The sequence below is a fragment of the Lepidochelys kempii genome, chromosome 7 (assembly GCF_965140265.1).
Source record: "Lepidochelys kempii isolate rLepKem1 chromosome 7, rLepKem1.hap2, whole genome shotgun sequence".
Taxonomy (NCBI): Eukaryota; Metazoa; Chordata; order Testudines; family Cheloniidae; genus Lepidochelys; species Lepidochelys kempii.
In genome coordinates this window covers 119,680,924-119,707,598 of record NC_133262.1, presented here as the reverse complement: position 1 = coordinate 119,707,598, position 26,675 = coordinate 119,680,924, and the positions used below count along the sequence as shown (strand labels likewise).

At 48.4% G+C, this 26,675-nt stretch overlaps 1 protein-coding gene across 1 annotated transcript in view; it reads left to right on the top strand.

Moving 5' to 3' along the window:
• SORCS3 (sortilin related VPS10 domain containing receptor 3) overlaps positions 1–26,675 on the top strand; it is a 481,141-nt gene that overhangs the window by 339,889 nt on the left and 114,577 nt on the right. The window contains exons 6-7 of the mRNA XM_073354429.1: positions 9,794–9,858; positions 25,713–25,831. Of these exons, the coding sequence (XP_073210530.1) occupies positions 9,794–9,858; positions 25,713–25,831 (184 nt within the window). The remainder of the gene's footprint in view (positions 1–9,793; positions 9,859–25,712; positions 25,832–26,675) is intronic.

The window sequence follows — 26,675 nt, the reverse complement described above, 5'->3', positions numbered from 1 at the left end:
GACTGGCCTGTAGTTCCCAGGATCCTCCTTATTCCCTTTTTTAAAGATTGGCACTACATTAGCCTTTTTCCAGTCATCCGGGACTTCCCCCGTTCGCCACGAGTTTTCAAAGATAATGGCCAATGGCTCTGCAATCACAGCCGCCAATTCCTTTAGCACTCTCGGATGCAACTCGTCCGGCCCCATGGATTTGTGCACGTCCAGCTTTTCTAAATAGTCCCTAACCACCTCTTTCTCCACAGAGGGCTGGCCATGCTACTCCCCATGTTGTGATGCCCAGCGCAGCAGTCTGGGAGCTGTCCTTGTTAGTGAAGACAGAGGCAAAAAAAGCATTGAGCACATTAGCTTTTTCCACATCCTCTGTCACTAGGTTGCCTCCCTCATTCAGTAAGGGGCCCACACTTTCCTTGGCTTTCTTCTTGTTGCCAACATACCTGAAGAAACCCTTCTTGTTACTCTTGACATCTCTCGCTAGCTGTAGCTCCAGGTGCGATTTGGCCCTCCTGATTTCATTCCTACATGCCCGAGCAATATTTTTATACTCTTCCCTGGTCATATGTCCAACCTTCCACTTCTTGTAAGCTTCTTTTTTATGTTTAAGATCCGCTAGGATTTCACTGTTAAGCCAAGCTGGTCGCCTGCCATATTTACTATTCTTTCGACTCACAGGGATGGTTTGTCCCTGTAACCTCAACAGAGATTCCTTGAAATACAGCCAGCTCTCCTGGACTCCTTTCCCCTTCATGTTAGTCCCCCAGGGGATCCTACCCATCCGTTCCCTGATGGAGTCAAAGTCTGCTTTTCTGAAGTCCAGGGTCCGTATCCTGCTGCTTACCTTTCTTCCCTGTGTCAGGATCCTGAACTCAACCAACTCATGGTCACTGCCTCCCAGATTCCTGTCCACTTTTGCTTCCCCCACTAATTCTTCCTGGTTTGTGAGCAGCAGGTCAAGAAGAGCTCCCCCCCCCCCAGTTGGCTCCTCTAGCACTTACACCAGGAAATTGTCCCCTATGCTTTCCAAAAACTTCCTGGATTGTCTATGCACCGCTGTATTGCTCTCCCAGCAGATATCAGGAAGATTAAAGTCACCCATGAGAACCAGGGCGTGCGATCTAGTAGCTTCTGCGAGTTGCCGGAAGAAAGCCTCATCCACCTCATCCCCCTGGTCCGGTGGTCTATAGCAGACTCCCACCACTACATCACTCTTGTTGCTCATACTTCTAAACTTAATCCAGAGACACTCAGGTTTTTCTGCAGTTTCGTACCGGAGCTCTGAGCAGTCATACTGCTCCCTTACATACAGTGCTACTCCCCCACCTTTTCTGCCCTGTCTGTCCTTCCTGAACAGTTTATAACCATCCATGACAGTACTCCAGTCATGTGAGTTATCCCACCAAGTCTCTGTTATTCCAATCACGTCATAATTCTTTGACATCACTAGGACCTCCAGTTCTCCCTGCTTGTTTCCAAGGCTTTGTGCATTCGTATATAAGCACTTGAGATAACCCGCTGATCGCCCCTCATTCTCAGTATGAGGCAGGAGCCCTCCCCTCCCACACATTCCTGCCTGTGCTTCCACCCGGTATCCCGCTTTCCCACTTACCTCAGGGCTTTGGTCTCCTTCCCCCGGTGAACCTAGTTTAAAGCCGTCCTCACTAGGTTAGCCAGCCTGCTCGCAAAGATGCTCTTCTCTCTCTTCGTAAGATGGAGCCCGTCTCTGCCCAGCACTCCTCCTTCATGGAACACCATCCCATGGTCAAAGAATCCAAAGCCTTCTCTCCAACACCACCTGCGTAGCCATTCGTTGACTTCCACGATTCGACGGTCCCTGCCCCGGCCTTTTCCTTCCACGGGGAGGATGGACGAGAACACCCCTTGCGCCTCAAACTCCTTTATCCTTCTTCCCAGAGCCACGTAGTCCGCAGTGATCCGCTCAAGGTCATTCTTGGCAGTATCATTGGTGCCCACGTGGAGAAGCAGGAAGGGGTAGCGATTTGAGGGCTTGATGAGTCTCGGCAGTCTCTCCGTCACATCGCGAATCTTAGCCCCTGGCAAGCAGCAGACTTCTCGGTTTTCCCGGTCAGGGTGGCAGATAGATGACTCAGTCCCCTGGAGGAGAGAGTCCCCGACCACCACCACCCACCTCCTTTTCTTGGGAGTGGTGGTCGTGGAACCCCCCATCTCAGGACAGTGCATCTCATGCCTTCCAACCAGCGGAGTCTCCTTCTGCTTTCTCCCCCCAGACATATCATCTGGTCCACTCTCTGCAAAGGTACCTGTGGAGAGAACATGAAAGCGGTTAGTTACCTGTGTCCGTGTTGCTGGAACCCGGACATTCCCCCTTCTTCTTCTGGAGGTCACATGTTGCCAAGCTTCTTCACTGGCCTCTTGGCTCCACTGTGCAACCTGCTCTAAATCTTTAGAGCTTTGTGCCCATAGAAGCATATCCTGACTTTTGTCCAGAAAATCCTCAGTTTCTAGCATGCAGCTTCACCCATGCCTGGCTGTGTCCGTGTGTCTGGTCCGTATCTTGGTTGGATTAGACACACATGCTGTCTGCCTTGTACCACCTGCAAATGTCTGAGTGTTTACTCGCTTCTGTGGCAGCGTATTGTTCCAATATCAGCAGACCAATTGCCAACAGCCATTAATTTGATTGGGATTGCCTAAAAAATGGGATATGTTTCTCCCCTCCACCCCACAGATGGTTGCACTATACATGTACATTTTTCCTTTTCCTTTGTAGTCCTAATCTACTGCAAAACATCCATCTGAGTAGTCCACATCCACTCCTCGTGTCCCTTTCCATTATCGGTGATTAGTTCCTCCACTCTGACATCACAGCCTACGCTGGCTGAGTTTCTAAGGCTGCATCTTGTCGAAGGCTCATTACCATTTTCACAATCTATTTCTTTTTAGACTAGTGCTGTGCCAAGGAACCTCAATGGTTCAGATACCAGGCAGATAACTGGTAAAACTCTCACCTGGCACCTGACTCCTAACCAGGTGGGTCTCTGAGGTTTGCTGGCCTGGGCCACCATTCCAAGCGCTCACGGCCTGATTTATGGAACTGATGCAAACTGAGGTGAAATTTGTTTTTGACTCTTGATGAGTTTCTGTTGACCCTGAGATACCCATGAAACTTAAGGGGAGAGCAGACTCCCAGAGACTGCAGCCGGAGGAAATATTCATGCAAACCCCTGCCCAGTGACAGTGGAGAGATTTGTGCTGGTCTGTGTTAGATTTTTCCTTGTGGATTCAAAAGTGGAAAGGGCATCGTTCCAATCTCTCTTCCTGCTTCTTCGATTTGTGTGCTTGACCTACCTTTTAGCTGCCTCTGTGCCTTCCTACCTGAGAAAACATTTTCTGATGTGACCCTTTTTAGTTAGCTAGCAGGCAAAATAAAGACGATGGGAGGTTGACCTTAAAGAAGTCCACCTTGAGCTTCTAAACCCAAAGTTTGTCCAGCCAGTGACAAATCCTCTAGCATCTCTGAGTGCAGTGGATCACCTGGGTACAAGGCCCTCTCATGGCATTTTGTGACATGACATGTCTGCAGAATAATAACTTTGAAAAGTTTGGGTTCAGAATGTGATTGTGTACTCACCTGAGCTGCTTGCCCAACCCCACCAACTACCTAAAAGTGTTCTGTGTACTGTAACTGTAGGAGGCCAATGAGGAACTGGATTTCCCACCTGCTTCATTCTCCGCTATTAGCAGGTGCTGTCCTTTTCTGGAGTCCAGAAGGTATTAGCTATGAGCGTGGTTCCTCAGCCAAATGTCTCCAAATCTTATTAGTATGGCCAATGATATAGTAGCTGCACGGTAGCACTGGACATTGAGAAGTCTTGAGTTCTGTTCTTGATTCTGACTCCTTGTGTCACTGTAGATAGGTCTCTTAACCCTCATGTGCCTCATGTCTGTAAAATGGGTATAATGATACATACCACACTGATAACTTCCATGGCATTTCGCCTGACGGACATGTGGCCTTTTAAATAGATATAGGCCAAGAAGGCAAGTTCTCCTCAGGCACATTTGAGGATTTGGTCCTCTGTTTCTTCATTCCGTGTGTCATATATATGACTTGTTTCACATTCTGGTCTGAACCATGTTGTACGTGCTCTGAGCACGGTTCATTTGGAAGCTTCTTGGGAGCAGAAGTTTAGAGAAAAGTGTGAAACTAAGAGGTTTAACAGCTGTGGCCCACCCTCACTCCCTGTCCCTTCCGGTCAGGGTTGAAATGTTAGCAAATAACCTAGTAAATGTGCATCCAAGCACAGTGCTCTGCCCTCTAGATACTGATAGGGAGATGGCTTTGGGTACTATCAGTCCTTCAGCCGTCAAGAACACTTAATTCAATACCCAAAGGAAACTACAGGGGAGTGAAGACTCTGGAAAGCCATGAGCTGTCAGGGCTGAAAAGAAAAAAAGCAACCACCATGTCCCTTCTAATGGGATTTTAAGTCAGTTTGAGTTATTAATTGGCTAATCATCCTGATCCATCTGCAATACTAGCTGCGGGCTCCCAGTTCTGAAGCCTGCGTCAGCGGCAGTCAGGAATGTGACTTTACCATCATTTCTGGCTACAGCCTCTTTCCCCAGCTCTTTTTCAGATGGGTTGCGATAAATGAGCAAAGCAGGGTAGGGCGACTAGCCCTGGTGGAAGTGCCCCTCTGGGGTTATAGGGCATTGCTGGTTCTTAACCTGTAGCACCAATTCTCTTTGTGCACAAGGCATGGACCGGAGCTACGCCTAGAGCAGGATGTGGAAACGCTTGCCAGGAATACAAAGGTGGGGTACGCAATCATTCTTCCAAGCCAGGCTCTTGCTTTTGAGTTTAATTAAATCCTCCTCCTCTCTGTATGCATCTGAAAGGCAGAAGGCCATTGGCTCAAGAGCATTGGAAACCCTGCATTGTGGGTCACACCAGGTTCCACAGAACTACACTGGTAGAAGGTAGGTCACGGGATACGGAAACCTGTCTCGGCTCTAGTTCCCCAGCCCAGGTATGACAGGTAGAGAGAAAAGAAATGGACGATAAGGGAAACGAACAGGTGCCTGCAGATGCTGTTGATGTGGCATTTCTTTCATTGCCAGACCCGAGCCTCTCCTTCAGACAGACCAGGGCATGGGAGGGGAGCGGGGGAGCCATTTTATACATGCCGAAAAAGGAAAATGTTGTGATGAACGGCTCGGGGTGGGTGGGGGTGGGTGAGAGAGAGAGAGAGAGTATCTACTGCTCCCTACTGGGTGGAATTAGAACTGCTTGGTGGTGTGTCATAGGTCCTACATTGCTCTCAGCTAGTGGTGATTCCCCTCTTGTCAGCAGCTAGTATTTTCGGAGCCGGAGGATGTGGGTTCTATCCCTGCTGTGTCCGTGGAGTTCTGAGCGTCCAAGCTACGCAGTACAGGTGACAACTGCCAAGCTCAACAGTCCATGGGTTTGTGACGAATTTGCTACACTGTTGGCTTAAAGCTTCTCCAAAAAAATGAGTGGAGACCATTTGGTGGAAATACCAGCGCTCATGAACTGGCACCATGGCAGAGCTGTAACAGCTGCCTTGCCATTGGGAACACACTCAGGGAAACCAGCAAAATGGTATGGACTCTGTCAACTTTTGCTGCCATCAGCGGTTTTGAGGCAAGAGGAGGACTTGGGTTCGGGGTGGGCGGATAGGGATGATTTCCCAAGGGAGCGCGGCTCTCCTATTCAGTTTTTGTTACCCTCTTGCAGACACTGTGTGTGTGTGTGTGGGGGGGGGGGCGTGTCTCACAATTTCAGGGTTGCCTGGCATCGCTTCGGGAGCGTTTGAGTTTGCAGCATGGCATTAAAGGAATGGATGGATAATTAGGAGCTGCTATACCAACTGCTCTTTTTTGTTGTTATGAATAGAACCATCAGAGATGTCAAAGCTAATTAAGGAAACAACTAGATCCCATATAATAGCAAATCCAGGAGAGACTGGCATGTTTCAGAAGACTTGTTCTTCTCCGGCCCTAGTGTAATGTGCATTATAACTCCAATTGGGGCACTCCCCAGCTGTCAGTGGGTATAATCAGTGTTATGTTTTAGGAATGATCAGATTCTACTAAATCAGGTTTTATCCTTTTAAAATACATACAATTCTAGTGAGCCTGCAGAAATTAGCCCTATGTTTTCTGTACAGAGATCAGAGTCATAGGTGAGCCGGCCCTTTAAAGGGGTGGGCTCGGCTGCACCTGGGTCAGGCTCAGCCCACCTCCCCAGGTGAAGGGAATGAGTCATGTGGTAGAAGCTGGAGACTCAGAACCAAACCTGTTGGGAGGAAGGGACGGCAGCCTGAGTTCACTCAGGGAATGTCTCAGAGGAGTAGGAGGGCTCTGTGACTAGAGACGCTATTCTTAGCTCCCAGGCGGAAGGCCTGAAGAATACAGCAGCCAGCTAAGAAGGCTGGAGTTCAGAGAGGAGGCCAGCTGGGAGGCAGGAAGTTGACAGCTCTCCAGACCTCCCAGGCAGATGGCCAGGGAGAGTGACCTGCAGGGAGCAGGAAGCTGTTGGATGAGAAGCCCTGATAAAGGATTGTTAGCCTGAAGGAAGATCTATTATTAAGGGGAAACTGAGGCAGGGTCTGATGCCAGATAAGGTAAGTGCTTCTATAATCACTAATACCTTGGGTAAAGGTGTGATGCACAGGTATATTGGGAAAAGCATTATCTTTATTTCTTGGCCATAGTGACATGCTATAGGGGAGGGTTACAGAAGCTTGCTACCCTCTGTTATGAGATCAGGGGCTGAATTCACTGACTCCTGCTACAGTAGCTCTTGACCTCCATGCCGCAGATAAAATTTGAGATGTTATTGCAAACCTATGTGAAATTACCACTTGAATGATATATAGCACAATCGTCAGCTCTTGGGGCCAGATACTCAGCTGCTGTAAGTCAGCATAGTGCCACTGAAGTAAATGGAGATGCGCAAGCCTTACACCAGCTGCGGGATCTGGCCCTTCATTGTCTAGAAGGCGTTCAAGTCTGACTGCTCATGACTTTGTTCCCTAAACCATAAGCACATTCCAGATCAAAAACTACAATACAAGAACATCAAGGTAGCTAAGTGGAGCAATCGGTGGTCAGGAAATGACACTGCTAAGGTTGCATGTGCCAGCTAGAGAGAAAGGTGCAGAAAAGTTTTGAAAGTTCTTTTGCTGATGTCTTGACAGATTTCAACCACTCTAAGTTTGTCTAAAAAACCCCAGATTTTTGCAAAAAAAGAAAAAATCACATTTTGGGGGTTAAAATTTCAATTTTTTCCCACCATCTCTAGTGTAACCTTAACTCTGCACCAATGTGTGTTGCATTTTGATACAGTGCTTAATTATATGATCACACAAGGCTAAAATCTGATAGGTACACTTAGTACCTTACTTCTCAAATAGTCCTATTGAAATCAGTGGTGCTGCTTGAGAAAATAATTAATGTGAGGAGGGTGGTGAAAATCTTTTCTCTCTATATATATGTAACCCTTCTGCCCGTCAGAGTTGGCAGCAACAAGGGCCAGGTTCAGTATCTAGTTCCATTCCAATAACACAATGCAAAACCGGCTCGAGCCCCCACCCAATGACCTGGGACAAATATATACCACCCCCGATGGGCGCTTCTAAGAGGCAGTACTTCCCCTCTCGCAAGCACGGAGTCTGAGTGTCGCAAAAACCTTTTAATAACAGAGAGAAACAATGTGGCATTATGTTGGGGAAACACCACCAACAGGATTCATAACACAACCCATGAGCAAAAAACCCACCCCAAGCAAATTGGGGTACATCCTTTCCCTTTGGTTCTTGAGTCCAGCAACCCAAAGTCACCCAACGTCCCACAAGTCCAACAACCCAAAAGCCTCTGTCCCTGGTCAGTGCAGCACCAGAGTTCGAAAGTTTATCTGCAGAGTTTTACCTCCCAACCTGGGTGGAGATGGCGGGGGGAGGGGGGGTTAAGGGGCTCCTTACATGGTCCAAAGCCAAGTGCCCCACCTCTCCATGGGGCTCTGGTCCGCTCCACCAGCCGTCCCACGAATCACTCCATTCTGCCAGCTGCCCCCATGAGCTGCTCCAGGCATCCCGCAAACTGCTCCTCAATATATTTTCAGGCTCCCCCCACTACTTAACACAACACTCAGTGATTTCAGCTCTTTGTAAGTTTAACTGTTTTGTGATTTCAGCTTATAGTAGGGGAACCTCAGTGCTGGTGCACTATTGGCCCATGGAATAAAAATTAGCTCTGATATTCCACAGTGGAGAGAGGAGACAGTGCAATTAGCATGTAAGGCCCTCACTAGGAGGTCCATACCCCCAGATACTAATACCTGTACCCACTCTCTGTCCATTCAGTGAGTTTTGGAACCCATGTCCCTTGCCTAGCGAGTGCTACTTAGTTGATGGAGAGTCCCTCCATCATAACAAAAGGCCAAGTACAATTCCACTGTCCTTGATTCCCATAATCAGGGTAATAACAATTTATTCTTCCTTCCCCAATAACAGAGACACTGGGGATCCCACAACAACCAAAGTGACCATTTGGGCAGCTATGGGCTCATGATAGGCGGGGTGGGTGTGCCTATGCAAATGAGATCAGCCCCTAAAGTTCTTTTCCACAACTTGCCACAACTCACCACCAGATGTCAGGGTGGAGCTCATCCTGACTCTGCTTATATATATATATATATATATATAGTTTGCCTCAAGACCACATGTTCTGAATGGAGCTGAAATTGACATGGCTGCTTTTGTTTACAAACAATGACAAATTCATCTATTGCAGCTCCATATTAGGTCTTATAACATAATTGCTTCTGCACCACCAGCACTGATCAGCATCTAACCAACTGTGGGAATATGTGAGTTCATAGGTGCTGGAACTGGGGGTGCTGCCATAACCCCTGGCTTGAAGTGGTTTCCATCATATGCAGGGTTTACAGCAGTGGTGGGCAACCTGTTGCCCATGGGCCGCATGCGGGCCGCCAGACAGTTCTTTACATTTACACGGCCGCCTGCAGGTCCCAGTGGCTGTGGTTCGCCATTCCCGGCTAATGGGAGCTGCAGGAGGCTGTGGCCATCTTGGGCCCATCCCTGTGTGAAGTGTAGGCTTTGATATAATGGGTCAGAATGAAGGTCCATGCAGGTGGGTGCCCTGGCCTCCAGCAGTAGCCAGCATCCTTCTGCCTCAGATGAAGGCAAGAAAACCCTGAGGCACGTAACCAATTGTGAGTGCTTTGCACTCCAGAGGAAGGTCCTCTCTGACTTTTGTGGTGATCAGTGCGCACTCCAAAGGATGAGAGATGATCACCCTTGTCTTAGACTCTAAGGGAATGTCTGCACTGGAGCTGGCTGGTGTAATTTCCAGCTCAGGGTGATCGAGCTAGTGTGCTAAAACCAGATGTGTAGCCATGGTGGTGCGAGCGGCAGGCAGGGCTCGCCACCTGAGTATGTACCCAGAGTCTCGATGGGATCATCCTTGGGACAGCTAGCTCCTCCCAACACTTGTGCCATCTCTGCTACACTTCTGTTTTTTGCGGGTTCGCTCATGTGAGTCTCAGTGAGCTGGGAACTGTGCCTTCCAGCTCCTATGCAGACAGACTCGACATGGTTCCTGCAGCTTGCTGCTTATGCGGAGTCTTCATGTGTTCAATCTACTTGTGCTCCAAGGCGGCCTGTTATAATGGGGGCAATGGCAGCTGCTTTGGCATTACCGGCCCTCTTCACATGCAGTCACAGCTTTTAATCTCACTGGTCGCCTTCTCTTTCCTTCTCTTCCCCAGGTCCGTAATGGGTTTGGATAAGGAGCCTGACCTTGTGCACATGGAAGCCCGGACAGCTGATGGACGTGAGTGCTTGAGCCCACTGCTGATAATAAGTGTCATTATCAATTACGTTCCATGAATAACATAGGGGAAAATTCACCAGCATCATGCTGGATGGCTTCTTTGCATCTGCAGAGTGGCACAAAGCAGCTGGACTGTGTCGGTAAATCTGGCTCATAATGGATAACAACATGTTACAAATTGCTTATAATCCTACTTGTCTCTGAGAACTGGATCCCCATATACATTCACAAAGGAACCCTTCCCCCCACCAAAACACACTCTCACTCAGTGGCTCTTTTCTGTTTGTGCAGCACATGGTGACGGGCACTTCCTTGCAAGCCTCAGCAGCTGCAGTCCTGGCACTCTGACTTAAAGAGGAAAACAATAATCACTTACCTCCGTCGCTGAAATGCATCCAGCCGCTTCTGGAGTGGACTGGATTCGTGCATAATTAGTTGCTAACCAGCTGGAGAGGCTGTATTGCAAACAAGTAAAGTTACATTTCCATAGCATTTTTCTTTCGTAAGGATCTCCCAGAGGCTTTACAAATCATGTCCAGGAATCACAGTGCTGCAATGCAACCACCTCTGGGGTGGAGCTTGGCAGCTGCTTAACAGCTCAGTGCAATGCTATGCAACAAATAGAATGCTGTGTCCCTTTGGCGGGGGAGGGATTAGAAAGGCAGACTGCATAGGAAGGAGTGTACTACCCCTTTTTGGGACAGCCAGGAGCTCACAAGTGAAACAGCTTGGGTATAATCAAAGAGGCTCCATGCGGTGCCCTAGGGCTGGCATATTTAAACTGGAGCAGGAAGCTGGATGGGGGACTAGACGCTGTGTAGGCTGTAATGGGCTATCTCAGGCTCCAGAGACTAGCCTGACCATGCTTCGAGACTTGGTTTGTGGACTTTAAGTCTGGGAGCCCTGAAACAGAGTCCTGAGTGATGGCTTCATGAACTCTTGTTACCTTGTGCCTTTCCCAACACTTTGCTAAAGGGGACAGACTTTTTGTTAGTTTGGTTTTGGCTTCCTCTGGTCCAGATCCTTTTACAGTCAACTTACTGACACCCCACATGGAGAAATTAAGATGGACAGACCAGCAGTGCTCCAGGCCACAAGGGGGCACGTGGGGACAACACACACCTTTTGCAGCAGTTACTGTGGGGTGGTGGATGGGGAATTGAGCCCCCAAGGTCCACTCAGAGAGGGTTCCTTTGGAAGTGGTTGATTTGGGCAGGTTTTTTCAGGGGGAACGGGAGTTACATTTTGTTGGATGCAGACCCTCTTACATTTGAATGTGCTACACTACAGGTCTCATGCTGTTTAAATCCACTGTGATTTCCTTAAAGTGACACTTCTTCTGAAACTTCCCGTCGGCGTCGCTCTGCCCTTCAGCAAGGAGATCGGTACCATCCCCTTCTGAAAAAATCACCAGGCAATAAAAGCTCCACATCAACAATACAGTAAAAGGGGGCAGCAAGCTGGTGAAGCAGCCAGGTTCTCTCTTTCGTGCATTTTCTATTGCACACACAGATAGAAGTGTGTTTGTGTGGGGAATCAAACTGCTAATGGAGCATGGATTCAAACTCACTCTAAGCTTGCTTCCCCAGCGATTCGGACACCGCGTGTTGGGGAAGTAGGTGTCCTCATGTCTCTGTTGCGCTGTAGACAGTGATCTTCCTCCACGTCTTGCTTTCTTGCTTTATATGTAATGTAGAAATTCAGCATTTTGAGCTTGGCCATCGATGGTATTGAATACTCTCCAGCGAGACAGGCTTGAACAGCAGAGCCAGCAAAATGGGGTCATGGCAAACAGTAGTCCCCAAGAACTGCAGGCGTTATCAGGAGAGAATGGATTATGATGGGAGTTCTTCTCTTGGGTCCCAATGGGGGATGGTGCGTAAGGCTACCTAAGCCGTGTTCTCCCCCAGCGGAGCCCATTACAAAGGCGGCTGTGTTGCTGTAAGTGTGATTTTTAATGTTAGCTTGTGTGTTTAATAGCCATGGACTTCCCAGCAATTGCACTCCAGGGAAACAATACAATCCCCATCTAGACTACATGGCAGAGCCTCTGTTGGTGTGAGCTGGCTTAGCGCCACTTATCCTGGAATGTCTGGGTGACATTCCCCATCCAGCATGATGCAGAAGGCAGGTTAGGTGATTCCCGTGTTCCCTTCTGTGAAGACAGTGGGGATACACTGATATGCACCAGGTGCCGATCTAATGCTAGAGCCGCAACCGAGTGAGTGAAAATACAGTTGTGTCCTGACCCAGCTACAGCCTGGTTAAATGTGTAATGTGGACGGGAGTGGTTCTAGGAACGTGGCTAAGATCTCCTGCATTCTTCCCATGGAAATGAGACACGGGACATCTGCCGAGGATGGTGTTATGATGGAGATGAGAGATCTAGGGTCTGTCTGTGACTCTGCCACTGATCTGCTGTGTGACCTGGGTCAAGACATCTTCCTGCTGTTTCCGCTCCCACCTTTTGTCTCTCTTGTCTATGTAAAGTGTCAGACCTATGACACAAGGACTGTCTATCACCGTGTTCAGTCTCTGTAAATGTTCATGAGGTTCTGTGAATGATAGGCCTGGTTGATTCCAAGCCTTTCCATCTCTAGAGCACCGTGCAAGAACACTTTCTCTAAGGAGACCTTTGTAGAGCTTCTTGTAGATGCGGAGTGGTTCAGGGATCCTCTTCTGAGAGACAAACCCATAGGAGATGTTACGTGTATTACCATAGTACCCAGGTGTCCAAGTCCAGGATTGGGATCTCTTTGCACTAGGCGCTGTACAAATACAGAATGAAAAGGCAGTCCCTGCCCCAAGGAACTGAAGCAGGGTGGGGGGGATGAGTTTCGGTGAGACCTCCTTGCTGTACTTCTGTGTATAGCACCCCAGTTCTGCTAGACCGACTCCTTGATGAAATCAGGGCCTGACGAAATTCATTCTAGGGCAGGTATGGAACAAGCTGAAGCAACCTCTGACCTGTTAGCAATGATCTTTGAGAACTCATGGAGGATGGGTGAGGTTGCAGAGAACTGGGGAAGGGCAAACATGGTACCGATCCTTAAAAAAGAGGGAACAAAGAGGACCCAGGGAATTACAGACCAGCCCTTCTAACTTTGTACCAGGAAAGATACTGGAACAAATTATTAAACAATCAATTTGTAAGCCCCTCGAGGATCATAGGATTATAAATAAGAGCCAGAGTGGATTTGTCAAGAACAAATCATGCCAAAGCACTCTAATTTTCTTCTTTGACACAACTACTGGTCTAGTGGGTAGGGGGGAGAAGTGGACTTGATATAATCATCTTGATTTTACTCAGGCTTTTAACACAGTCCCACATGACATTCTCATAAGTGAACTAGGAAACTGTGGGATAGATGAAATTACTGTGAGGTGGGTGCAAATGGGGTTGAAAGACCCTGCTCAGAGAGTAGTTGTCAATGGTTTGCTGTTAAACGGGGGGGAGGGGTGTATTTACTGGGATCCGGCAGGGGTCTGTCCTGGGTCCAGTGCCATTCAGTATTTTCATTCATGATTTGGTTAATGGAGTGGAGAGTATGGGCATGAGATTTGCCAATGACATTAAATTGGACGGGGTTTGTTAGCACTTTGGAGACAGGATTAGAATTCAGAGCGGCTTTGGCAAATTGGAGAATTGCTTAGCAAGGTTGAATTCAATAAAGACAAGTGCAAAGTACTACACATAGGGAGGGAGAATCGAACGCACATCTACAAAATGGGGAGTAAGGTGGGGCGGCAGCACTGCTGAAGAGGGTCTGGGGGTTATGGGTGATCACAAACTGACTAGGAGTCAACAATGGGATTGTGATGGGGTGTCCACTCCACACAAGCCCTGACCAGGTTCATGTGGGCCAGAAGGGGCCAATTAACCTTATATGTGGCACCTGGAGGGAAGTCAGAGATTGGTAAATACTAATGGCAGATGAAACCCAGCTGGGGGAAGAATTGGGGTAGGAGTATAAGCCAGGAAGTGAGAGCAGGAAGAGGCTGCAGGGAGCGGGTCTGCAGTCAGTTCCTAGAGAAAAAGAGCGCTGGTGGGGACAAGGAGGAAAGCTAAGGGGAGATAGGCCCTGGGGTCCTGCCCTGAGCTAGGGAGTCTTACAAGAGGTTGAGAGGGGTGAAGTAGCCACAGGGAGCTACTGGGAGCTACACAGCAGAGGATGCTCCCGTGGTAAAACCCAGAAATAGGCAAGGAGATAGAGGGATGTGGTAGTAAGGAGCTCAGAGAAACAGCAACAGGGTCTGAGACTGAGCAGACCTAGGTTGCTAGCCATAGGGTCCCTGGGCTGAAACCTGGAGTAGCAGGTGGGGCTGGGTTCCCGTAGTAGCCACTGGCAAGGTGGCACAGGACCTGGAGTTGGAACTGAAAATTGCCTGAGACCGCATACAGAGAGCTTGTCCAGTGGGACTAAATGGTGGCCTGGCCAGAAGAAAGACTATCACAGAGCAAGCAATAGGCAGCAAGGGGCACCCGATGCAGCGAGAGCTACGGTGTCAGACCTAGACACGAGGCGGGGCACTAGCAGGGAGTGAGAACCCTGTTACAATGATATGGTTGCAAAAAAGGCTAATATCATTCTGGGTGTATTAACACGAGTGAGGCAACCGGGCAGCACACAATGGCAGGGCTGCTGCACCAGCCTTGAAGAGGCTGCAGTATACTTCCCTCTGTGTCCAGCCAATTCTTCTGTCTCCTAGGGAGAGCCATATCCTTGACCTCCCCAAACCCCTCTCTTCCCTCACCAAGTGCTCAGTCTCTGAGGGAGCAGGGACTCAGATCTCCACTGGGATGCTAGTTATCCCCTGAGCAGAGGCATATATAGAGAGAGGGTCTGGCTCCTGGTGCTGCTATGCAGGGCCTGGCCCATTATTCTGGCAATGGCCCTGCTGAGCCAATGGGGCCCTGCTGGAGAAATGCATTGTGGGTACATTGCCTACATTCAAAAAAGCAGGGACCAGTTACCTGTCCCAATAGCATAAGGTTTTCTAACCAGCTGCAGGAGTACAATGCATGGTGGCACTTCGTAGACCCCGCACAGACTGTTCAGTGCTGCCCCTGTGGGCTCCCCTTTCTCGTGGGTTGGCTTTAGACTGGTAATATCTTCTTTAGTGCAGCAATTCTGCTGCCTTCCAATAAGGTGCAGACAGTGTTTGGCATGGGTGGGATCCTGAGACAGATGCAGACAGTAAGGTGCTGGTGAGGCTTTTCCAAAATGTGTCAGGCCTGGGGATAAACTGGGTTCACGAAAGTCTCTGAACAGAGCCCTCAGGATATCTAACTAAAGCTATCAAAGGGGGCTCTGGGGCCTTTTGAGAAGAACTCTGCTTTCTTTCTCACTTCATATTCTCGCAGGGGAGAGACTGAATCTTTTCCTCCCTTTTCCCTTTGGTTTGCAGTGGAAGTCACTAGGAGTCTTGATGTCAAGTATCTCTCATGACTGATGTTCACCTGCCACGTGGGTCTGACCTATTCAGCTTTCTGTGCATTGACAGGTTCAATTGATCATCCCTCCCATCCGAGGGGGACCCACCTACTGGAGAAAGATCTTCAGTTTATCTCCTCCTGTTTATTTCCCCTGCAAGCCTCTACGCATCTTCTAGGCTGTTAGCGCAAGGAGCAGTGAGGCAGGACTCCTTCCCTAGCTCTGCCACTGGCTCAGGGAAAATCGCTTCACTTCTCTGTACCTATCTTTCCATCTGTCAAATGGGGTGAAAACCTACCCACTTCCCAAGTGTATTGTGAAGCCATATTAATTAATGTCTGTAAAGTGCTTTGAGATCCTCCATTGTAAGATGCTACATATGCTTAGCAGGCATTTACAAGGAGTCCTGCTATCCTGTACCCATAAGGTGCATGGGTCCCCTGGAATCCTAAGTAAGGAAAGTTGGTAGGAGAATTTTTTCACAAGGCAATGAAAATAGAAAATGCAAGGCTGTCACAATCCCTCCAAGCCACTAGGTGTCCACGTTGCTTCACAGACAAATGAACTGAGAAAGTAGCAGTGTAGTGCATTATAAAGGCCATGCACATTTTAAGGCAGCCCAAATCCTTGATTGGCTCAGTCTTCCAGTTGGGGCTGGGTGAAACATTTTGCCCAAATCCTTGATTGGCTCAGTCTTCCAGTTGGGGCTGGGTGAAACATTTTGCCCAAATCCTTGATTGGCTCAGTCTTCCAGTTGGGGCTGGGTGAAACCTTTTTTTGCAATGTTATTTGCAGCTGCAGTTCTTGTGTCCCATTTGTAGTGAGATGTGTCACCTCGAGCAATGATGTAACGAAACCGGACCCCAGGAGTTAACCTCCTGTTAACACAAGCACATCACAACTAATGACCGCCGAATCTTAAAGGTTCTGTGATATAGCTTGAGCACAAGCACCCGTATGTGTATCCAAATGTCTCCTAGCCTCTTGGCTTTGCAAAACTGGACTGGAAATCTCCTGAGATTTGTGTATATCCTACCTCCAGGACAAGAAAGGGGTCAGTGTCTCAGCTGTCCTTTCTGGCTCTTGTCGCAGCCCTAGAACAAGCCTGTTTATTAACCTAGTTTTAAAATGAATGGGTAGAGATAAGCCTCGATGCAAACCACAGCAGCCGAGACTAAGGGGATGTCTGCAGTGCCGGTGTGGGGTGTGATTGCAGCATGGGCTAACTTGAATAGAGGTAGCTCGGGTGCTGCAGCAGCGTCGGTTTCAGTGTGAACTAGTGCCACGAATGATTATCCAGGGTTCCAGGTGAGCTTGTCCAGTCCCGGTTGCCATGTCTGCACTGCTCTGGGACCTGAGCTAGCAGGATTAAAGCCAGCTCAGGTCTATCTACACGAGCTGCAATCATACCCCGAGTTTGCAGTATAGACATACCCTTAGACAAAGTCCAGAGCCAGATTTTGCAGAACGGGACCCACATCTGTGGTCTGTGCCAGTTCTCCTCCTCTCTCGGGTTGCAATGAAAGCACCTACTGCAAGCACGCAGAAAGAATTAGGACAGTGTCAGACCAGAGTGTGGCAAACCTGCCCCAAGCCATTCAAACCTTCCATTAACTTCCGATCCTTCCTTCTCCCTGACAAGAGGGCTGGCCCTCTCCAGGCTGCCTTCCTCCCTGCCTGTCCCCAGAAAGCCTCCTAACTTTGCCTTGAGGTGAGGGTTGAGAACCAGTTGCATGGAGAGGTCTTCTAGCAACATGGAGTCAGTGTGGAGAGGTATTCTTTCAGACTAGAGATGAGACTCGCTGAGCCCCGAAGCTGCTGGAAACCTTTTGAACCCTTTCACCCCCAAATCCCATGGGAGGTTTACAGTTTGACCTTCCACCAACCCTGTCCCACTGTATTTACATTTCATGCACTTTCTGATACAGAGGTGAGCCCAGTCTGCAAATATCCCCAGAAATAGAGGGGTGAGTGAAGCAGGCATGTGCAAGGCCCCAAACCCAGAGATCAGAGGGTCAAAACCATCCTCAGATAGCTCCAGACTCCTCCTTTCGCCCAACAGCTTAGTGGTTCGTGCTCTGCCCTGCTAGGTGGGACACCCAGGTTGGAGTCCTGCTCCCAGACTCTTTGGCCTGTGGTAGGCAGGAGGTTAGCCTACACCATTATAACGGTCCCATCTGGCCTTGGAGTTCTTGGATACTGGACTTCCCCAAAGTCTGAGCACGTTCAGATCTGAGCTTTTGGTTCAGGTGTGTCTTTAATCTGATCCTTTTGCATTGTGAAATATGTCTTTCCGGCCTTATTGCAGTGAATGTCATCATTTTACCTCCTGCTTGAATGGGGCTATTTCTTAGTATAGCCAGTCATGTTTAATCCTCAATATTTAGTAAATTATCTTTTCATTTCCTGTCAGGCCATGGGATAGAATGTCTGCCCCAGGAAGGGAGACGAGCTCATTATTGTATCCAGCATCTGTCAGATTTGAAGATTTGTTTTATTTCATGCACTTCATTGTGTTAAATAAAAACTAAATAAGAAACAAAATGGAACATAGGCAGAGGGGGAAAAAAACCCTACCTTTCTGTGAATGTTAAGCAGGTGCCCTTCTTTGTATAAATTTGATTACTAGTGTAACACACTCAAAATGACACATTTCCCAGTAGGCAGAAAGCTGGTTGTCATGTCAACACTTGAGCTTTCCCCCTTCCCTTCCTTCTTTTTTGTGACTTATCATCAGCAAATTACCCAGTGTGTGTGGGGATAAGAATATCCAACCGACTGTGTGGGTGACTGTACTGTGGTAAAGGGCTTCTAAAAATACCACCATTCCCATTGCTCTTCCCATGCTCGGTGCAGAAAAGATCTGCAGAGAGTCGTGCCATGCACGCTGGGATGTTACCATCTGTGGTGACTAGATGTACCTTCGAAGGTTGTTTTTATCCACCTGTGTTGGGGTGTGCACTGCACACCAGCCCTGATAGGGTTAACGAGGGCCTGAGAGGCCAATTAGGTTACCTGGCATCAACTGCAAGAGCGAGGGCCAGGTTCATTAAGAGTGAAGCCCAGCTGGGGAAGGCCAACACTATAAAGCCAGGAGGCTGAAAACGATAAGAGGGCTTCAGGAGAAGGAGGCGACAGTCGTTCCCTGGGGTGAGGGCAGTTGTCAGGGACAAAGAGGAAGTCCAGGGGGAGAGTAAGCCCTGAGATTGTGCCCTGGAGTAAGGAGTCTAGGCAGGGGGGAAGTCGCCATGGGGAATAGAGTAGGCTTCTGTGGTAAACCCAGAAACAGGCAAGTTACCAGAAAAGAGACACCTGCGGGGGGGAGGGAGGGGAATGGGGACGATGACGACATGCAATACCACCCAGATCTAGACACAAGGAGACACACTAGCAGTGAGTGGGGAACCTGTTACAATTGGCGGGGAAATGCAGACAGACTATCCCCCCTAGACACAAGGGGAAGATGGGGTCGTTCAGGTAAGAAAATGGAACCACAGTGCGTGGAACCCTTCAGGTCTATACTCCCAAGCTGGCATATGGAGGGGCAGACGTGGTTACCCGAGTTCCCTTGGGAGCTCCAGGGGCTGTGGAGGCAGTCCTCCAGCAACTTTGGGAGACCCAACCAACGCAGAAGGAGGAGCAAGCTGAACTGAGAAGGCAGCTGGTGACCTTGGTGTGGTAACAGAGGTAGCTTATAGAAATCCTGAGAAAGGAAACCACTAGGGGTCAGAGGAAGCAGGGAAGGGAAAGGTATACCGGGGCCAGGAGACCAGAGGCACAACCTGGGGTATGTTTTGCCTGTGGCCGACAAGGGCACATAAGAAGAGCAAACCCTTATATGAACTGTGAGGAGAAGGTTATCCCAGGAGAGGAGGGGCTCGACAGAAAGATGCAGAAGCATGGCCTACTGACAAGGCAAGGATGAGGATTTGTTTTGGGTGCTGAGAAGCTGACCATATAAAAAGGCACTGCCCTCTCAGGAAATTGTAGGGTAGCAAAAAGGAAGGCGTCGGCCCCAGTAATGTAGAAAAAAAGGCGAGTGTGTCCTGTATCTGGAGTATGCAGGAGGCAGGCAAAGTAGAAGTGGTGGTGACTGTGAACGTTGCAGACATTGAATCCATGCACTTGGTAGGGGGTTGCACAGAGTTAAAAGATTGGCAGGGAGAAGAACCAGAGAGAAACAGGGACAAACCCAGAAAGGAAATAGTCCCCGACAGGAACACAGACCATGACGGGAAGGGCGCTGTGGGATTTGCTGGAGCAAGCAAAAATAATACAGGAGATGCTAAGTAGCTGCAGAGCTGGGCTTGTGAGCAGCTGCAGAGGACCAAGAGTTCCTGGGGGAGAAGAACCGGGATGGTATAGAAGAAAAGGGCCGACTGGTGCTCCTGCTGGGTAGCCTGGAGAAGGCCCAGCTCCAGCAACTCCAGGGCGGAAGGCATCCATGCCCACATGGGGGACAGTCTTGAGCAGGAGGGTGTGTGCCACTCCAGCCCTGCTAAAGTTAGTGAGGGCCTGAGAGGCCACTTAGATTACCAGGCATCACCTGTGAGCAAGAGGGCCAGGGTTCATTAACAGTGAAGCCCAGCTGGGGAAGGGCTGGGAAAGCACTATAAAGCCAGGAGACGGAAAGCCGAAAGGGGGCGGCAGTCACTTCCTGGGATAACGTAGATTATCAAGGAGAAGAAGGAAGTTGTCAAGGTTCCCTCCCCACTCTGAACTCTAGGGTACAGACGTGGGGACCTGCATGAAAGACCCCCAAGCTTATTTTTGCCAGCTTAGGTTAAAAACTTTCCCAAGGCACAAATTTCATCTTGTCCTTAAACAGTATGCTGCCACCACGAAGTGATTTAGGCAAAGAACAGAGAAAGGACCACTTGGAGTTCCTATTTCCCCAAAATATCCCCCCATGCCCTTACACCCCCTTTCCTGGGGAGGATTGAGAATAAACAAGATGAGCACAAACCAGCCTTGGATTTTTAAGACCCAAAAAACCCAATCAGATTCTTAAAAAACAGAACTTTATTAGAAGAACAAAAAAAGATAAGAGAACAACTCTGTAAGATCAGAATGGAAGATAATCTTACAGGCAGTCAGATTCAAAACATAGAGAATCCCTCTAGGCAAAACCTTAAGTTACAAAAGACACAAAAACAGTAATACACATTTCCTCCAGCACAGTGAATTTCACAAGCCAAAACAAAGAAAATCTAATATATTTTCTAGTTGGATTACTTACTAACTTTACAGGAGTTGGAGGGCTTGCATCCTTGATCTGTTCCTGGCAAAGGTATCACACAGACAGAAAAAACCTTTTTCCCCCCTCCAGATCTGAAAGTATCTTGTCTTCTCATTGGTCATTTTGGGTCAGGTGCCAGCAAGGTTACCTTAGCTTCTTAACCCTTTACAGGTGAAAGGGTTTTGCCTCTGGCCAGGAGGGATTTTATAGCACTGTATACAGAAAGGTGGTTACCCTTCCCTTTATATTTATGACAGAAGTCCAGCGGGAGAATAAGCCCTGAGATCCTGCCCTGGAGTAAGGAGTCTAGCAAGAGACGAGAGCGGGTGAAGTAGCCATGGGGAGTAGAGTGGAGGCTCCTGTGGGAAACCCAGAAACAAAAGAAAGAGACTAGCGCAAAGGGAGCAGAGAGCAGAAGGGAGCTCCTAATGCGGCTAGAGCTAGTTTTCCGGGTCTAGACAGGAGGGACGCGCACTTGCGATGAATGCACATTGCTGGAGTGGAAATGTAGCGCGACATGCTTTATTACGATGAAATTCTCCATGCTGGGCCTGGAGTGAGTGTTGTAGTTTCTGTTACAGTTTATTTATCAGCGGCACTGCCCGGAACTAACCATGCGGTTCCCATTGCACTTAAATTCCCGGTGCAACTGCTCAGAACCAGCATTGTAGTCTCCGCCACCTTGAAATTCTCTTGAAATACCTCTGCCCAAAACCCATGCTAGAGCCTGTTACTCTAAAGTCTTTAGCGACGCTTCCCAGAACGAACCTCTAATAGAGGAATTTCTGCTACCTTCAGGGCCCATTTTTCATCTTTTGTAGGCAATGCTGCTTTATATTCTCCCTTTCATTTCCCAGGGGCTCCTTTCCTTCCTGCCAGATGCTTTCAGTAGAGCTGTACTATAGAACCTGGAACCTTGCAAAACCCGTCCAGTCTTGGGCTTGAGCATGGAAACACAATTAGCTAAGTTTAATAGAAACATTAGTGGGGTCCCAAGAATCTTCCATCGAAACACAGAGCAAAACCTTTTGCTGACTCTGGAGAGGCCCAGATTCTGAGGCTGGAAGCAGGCTTTCAGGGCCAAAAGATCCTATGTGCAATATTTGGAGCTTAACCCAATGTTATGGTTTTATTTGAGCTTCCCCTTTGCCGTTTTGGGTTCTAGCCAGCTGGACTTTCCGAATGAATCTTAAGGGCTGTGAAGTGGCTTCACGTGGTGTGAACCAAAATCATGGCATCTTGTTCACCTCACTCCTTGGAAACTCTCTGTTTTCTCCCATTTTAAGTGTCCTGGCATTTTGTAGAGAAGTCTACAAGTACTTGAAACTTGAGGGTGCAGAAAACGTCTCTGTCAAGAAGAAATGTGCCATCATGGCAGGTGTCCTCCCAGTGCTGTTTTCATTTTGTCCCTCAACTGGGGTTTTGGTAAAGCAGTGTAAAGGCCAGCGTTCCAGGTTTGGTCCCTGGCAGGTGAGGGTCGCTGGGGGCAGAGGTGCTGGAATAATTGTTTTTGTGGGAGTGCTGATGATGGAAACCACGTATTTGGTGTTTGTTATTCCTATTGTTATTCCTATTTAAAGCCAGGGGGCGTGGCAGCACCCCTAGTCCCAGCACCACTGACTGGCTACCTGACTGTCAAGTTTACTTACATGGCTGGTGCAATTCTTGCTTTGTAAAACCCTCTCTAGTGCTCCGACTACAATGACACTGTGTATAATCAAATTCTGTCCTATCTGATACACACCCATTTAGACACACATGACATAAAGAACACTGTGCCTTTCTAGGACACTTTCTAGCCAAGGATCTCAAATCCTACTAAAGAATTCAGCCTCATCTGTCTCCCTGCTTGGCCACTTTTTTACATGTTGAGAAACGGAAGCAAAAAGAGGTTAAGTGAATTACCCAAAGTGACACAAAGATAAGAACGGCCATACTGGGTCAGACCAATGGTACATCTAGCCCAGTATCCTGTGTTCCGACAGTGGCTAGTGCCAGATGCTTCAGAAGGAATGAACAGAACAGGGCAATTCTGAGTGCTCCATCCCCTGTAGACCAGCCCCAGCTTCTGGCAGGTGGATGTTTAGGGACACTGGGGGCACGGGGTTGCATCCATGACCATCTTTGCTAATAGCCATTGATGGATCTATCCTCCATGAACTTATCTCGTTCTTTTTTGAACCAAGTTATACTTTTGGCCTTCACAATATCCCATTGCAAGAGTTTCCACAGGTTGGCTGTGTGTTGTGTGAAGAAATGCTTCTTTATGTTTGTCTTAAACCTGCTGCCTATTAATTTCATCAGGTGACCCTTGGTTCTTGTGGTTATGTGAAAGGGTAAATAACACTTCCCTAATCACTTTCCCTAATCTCACTTTCTCCACACTTCATGATTTTGTAGACCTCCCTTAACTATCTCTCTCCTAACAGGCCCAGTCTGTTTAATCTCTCCTCATATGGAAGTTGTTCCATACCCCTAATCACATGTATTGCCCTTCTCTGTACCCTTGTGTCAGAGTCTTGAAGAAAACCCCCGCCTGCCAGTCTTGTGACTTCAACATGAGACCATCCTTCCTCTCAACCACATGCTTCCGCAGAGGAAGAATCTCATTCTGTCCCAGCAGCAATTTCTCTTTTAGACTACTCATAACAACACAATAGCACATAACTAATAGCACAGCAACTCATAGCAGTACCCTGGAGAAGGCTAACCTCCGTCTGACTAGTATCCTGATGCAGCCATTTTGTTTCAATTACCTGTTGAGTTCCATTTCTTCTTTGGTCAAAATTGCGATGACTTTGCCCAACTCACTTTGCAGGGCAGACCCGTGTTACGGGCAGCACGTCGTTGAGAGAGCCATGGTGCTGCATTAATGCAGCCAGCTCTCAAGGGAGTCGTTGGTCTGACCCTACTGGCGGGCAGGCCCATTCGCAGCAGCAGCTCCAATGAAAGGTTAGCAAGTTTGTTTTTTCCTCACCTCGTGTGCTCTGGATTGCTGAGTGCCTCAATCAACAAAGTTGTGATGCTTTTTTGAGCATCCCTGCGTGTCAGCATTTTCCGCTGTCTTGAGCAAGCATTTCGATCATGGAATGTGAATACAGTTTCTGGGTCCAAGATGAAAACCCTTCTTGTTTGACCTCATGTTCCTTTCTTTTCCCTCCCCTGTTCCTCCCAAGCTTAGCAAGCTGGTAAATGTGATCTTCAGGGGCGAGAGCAGAGCTGTCAAGGGATCAGAGTAATGGTTTGTGTGGCCTGGAAGGTTTCCTACAGCATTAATCATTACTTGATTTTTTCCTTTTCCATTGCACTGGCTGGGCTGTGCCTGAATACTAATGGCTAGGGGCCATCAACTTAGCTCTCCACAGCGTTCGTAGGACAAAACAGGTAGCTTATGAAGAGCTTTCCTTTTGAAGTCTTGCTGTTGAGGAAGAGACTGTGGCCTCCTGCCCTATATTTCCAGCGCTGCTGCTTGACCTGCTGTGCAACCTTGGACCGGGCCTCAGTTTCCCCATGTGACACACTGATGTAATATACTTACCCACATCATGAGGGTGTTGGGAGGCTTAATGTCTATGAATAGTTTTGAAGTAATAGAAAGTAGGCAGAGTGCCACTGACCAGACCACATTGTTGCCTTCTCTTAATTGACTGACCCAGTTCTACTTGCAACAAGTTTAAGAATCTTGTCCATAACTACCATGCCCTGCATGGCTCCATATTGACTTGCCTACATCTTGGGTCAGTCTCCTTTGGATTCTCCCCCCTCTCCCCACCGTAGTGCCTGGTTATTAATCTACCTGCTGAGCTGGGTCCTTCCCTATAATACTTATTCATGTCCTCCTCCTGCTCCCAGGCCTTCTCAGAAGCAGCCCCCAAGTCATGGAATGGTGTTCCGGCCCCAGTGTGATGGCCCCACCACCTTCTCCTAGAGCTGCCTTCTAAAGGCTCTGGACAGATCCCGAGCTAGTTAATCAGGATAGCTCTGTTGAAGTCAATAGAGCTAAAGTGATTACTCAATGAGGTACACAGAAGTGAAAGTGTGTGTTTGCGGGGGCGGGGGTGAGGAGAGATAGATTTGGGGCCTTTACCTAAAACAACTCCTTTCTGTGGATCTAGTCTTATGTCTTCTAGACTGTATGCTCTCTGGGGAAGGATTGTCTCTATATGCATATACTATGCAGCATTAAATGAATCATCAGCACTTCCCAAATCACAATTACATTTGTTCTTTGGACACAGTCACCCAAAGGACTTAATGAATTGATCTCCTTGGAGTAGCAGCATGAGGGTCTTCTTAGACCCCCAGCCACTCGCAGGTGCCCAGGTAGCGCTTTGTATCAAGTGTCCTTGCCAAAAAGGTGTGGCAGCCTTTTGTTTTGTCCGATAGTTTCCCGTGTCTTTGTCATCTTGGCATTCAACCCCTGCAGTCAGTGCACAAGATGCTGTGTCCTAAAGCTCCTGGGACACTCCAGCTGGCGTAGAATACCATGGTACTTCCTGCCAAGGGCATGTCTTGCATGAGCTCTGTGATCTGCGCTAGCTGTCGATTAACTTCTGGAGGAATTTGTAAGATTTGTCATGACCAAATCTGATCCCGATTGGCTGCTGGCTTTCTCTCTCCGTGGGATACCACAAAAGCTGGGGTCAGCCAAGAGGCTTAAGGCTAATGACTTCCTGGGTTGAACAGAAGGTGGTAGCACATTTCATAGGAGAGGCTAGACCCTGGAACTGATTTCCTTCCTCGGCCATCATGGGCCAGATCTGCTGACATTTGGGGTATGCTGCAGGGCTCATCTATCTCCCCAGAGCTTGGATGATTTTGGGAGTGGGTTTGAATAGGCGTATGTAGTGGATAGAAGGAGAGCAGTCTGGGCGGGTGGGAAATCTTTTTCTACGCCTTGGGGGCCTAATAAATTTTTGATGTGTTTATAAGGAGTACACAGAGTTTAGACCCTGGATAGAAATGGGTGCAGTGGTTTACATAGGGGGTGGAATTCCTTCCTGACCTAATCAGGTGATCATCTGATGAGGATGGCAAACCCATTTAACTTTAATATCCAGAATACCGTAGCCTAGGCTGACATTTCCATTCTGTGCCCTTCTTTTGAGCTGCTTATAAAGTTTTTGGACCACGAGCTCCTGGGCAGGAATTTCTCATGTGTGCCTATGCTCCTGTTACAGACGCCCACTATATAACCTGTCGGATCCAGGAGTGCTCGGAGACTACCAGAAGCGGACCATTTTTGCGCTCCATCGACACCAACTCACTTGTTGTCCAGGATGAATATGTCTTTATTCAGGTACATCGACACACTATCTGGGGGAGGTGGGGCGTGGCGTGGCAGGCTGGGGCTAGGTAGATGCTGCGCTATAGGGCATGTTTTCTTCTTCCCGGAGGGAGGAAGGATAGTTTTGAGGTAAGGCACGGGACTGGAAGTCAAAAGGCCTGGAAACAATACCTGACTGCCACAGACTTACTGCCTGGCCTTGGGTAAGTTGACTGATCTCTCAGTGCTTTAGCTTCCTTATCTGATATGATGATTCTTACCCACCTTACAGGGCAGATTGTAATTCCTCAAATGGAAGCCACTGTGGAGGTGCAGATTGTTGTTATGGTTGTCTGGAAAATGCCACGGAGCACCTGTTAGCAAACCATAGCCTTGATCACGAGAGCAGAGAAGCAGTGTCCAGTGAAGACAATGTTGAGTGAGCGGCCGTTGAGGAAAATAGAAGAGTTGATCCAGGCTTGACAGTCAAACAAGGAGGCAGAAAGCTAATGGGTCAGACAGGAGATCAGCTTGGAAGGCAAAGTTACTAGAGAGGAAGGCAGGGGGATTTGGGAAGAGAGGAAGATATAAGGCAGAATCAAAGGGAAAGGAGGTTGTGGGAGGTGGGGGACGGATGACCACTCTGTGGATGGGGAGGGGAGAATATGAAGGAGGAAACTGCCCGAGAAGGCGAGGGGCTGGATGGAACAGCCCAACCACTCCCCATCATATTCCTTGGGGACAAATCAAGGGTGTTTGTGAGAAAATGGCCAACCTATGAGAGAGAAGCTGCAGAGAAAGTTTCACCCAGGAGGAGACCAGGATCCAGGTTTTTGTGAATGGGAGAGGATTGAGCAATGAAGACATTGAGGATGGT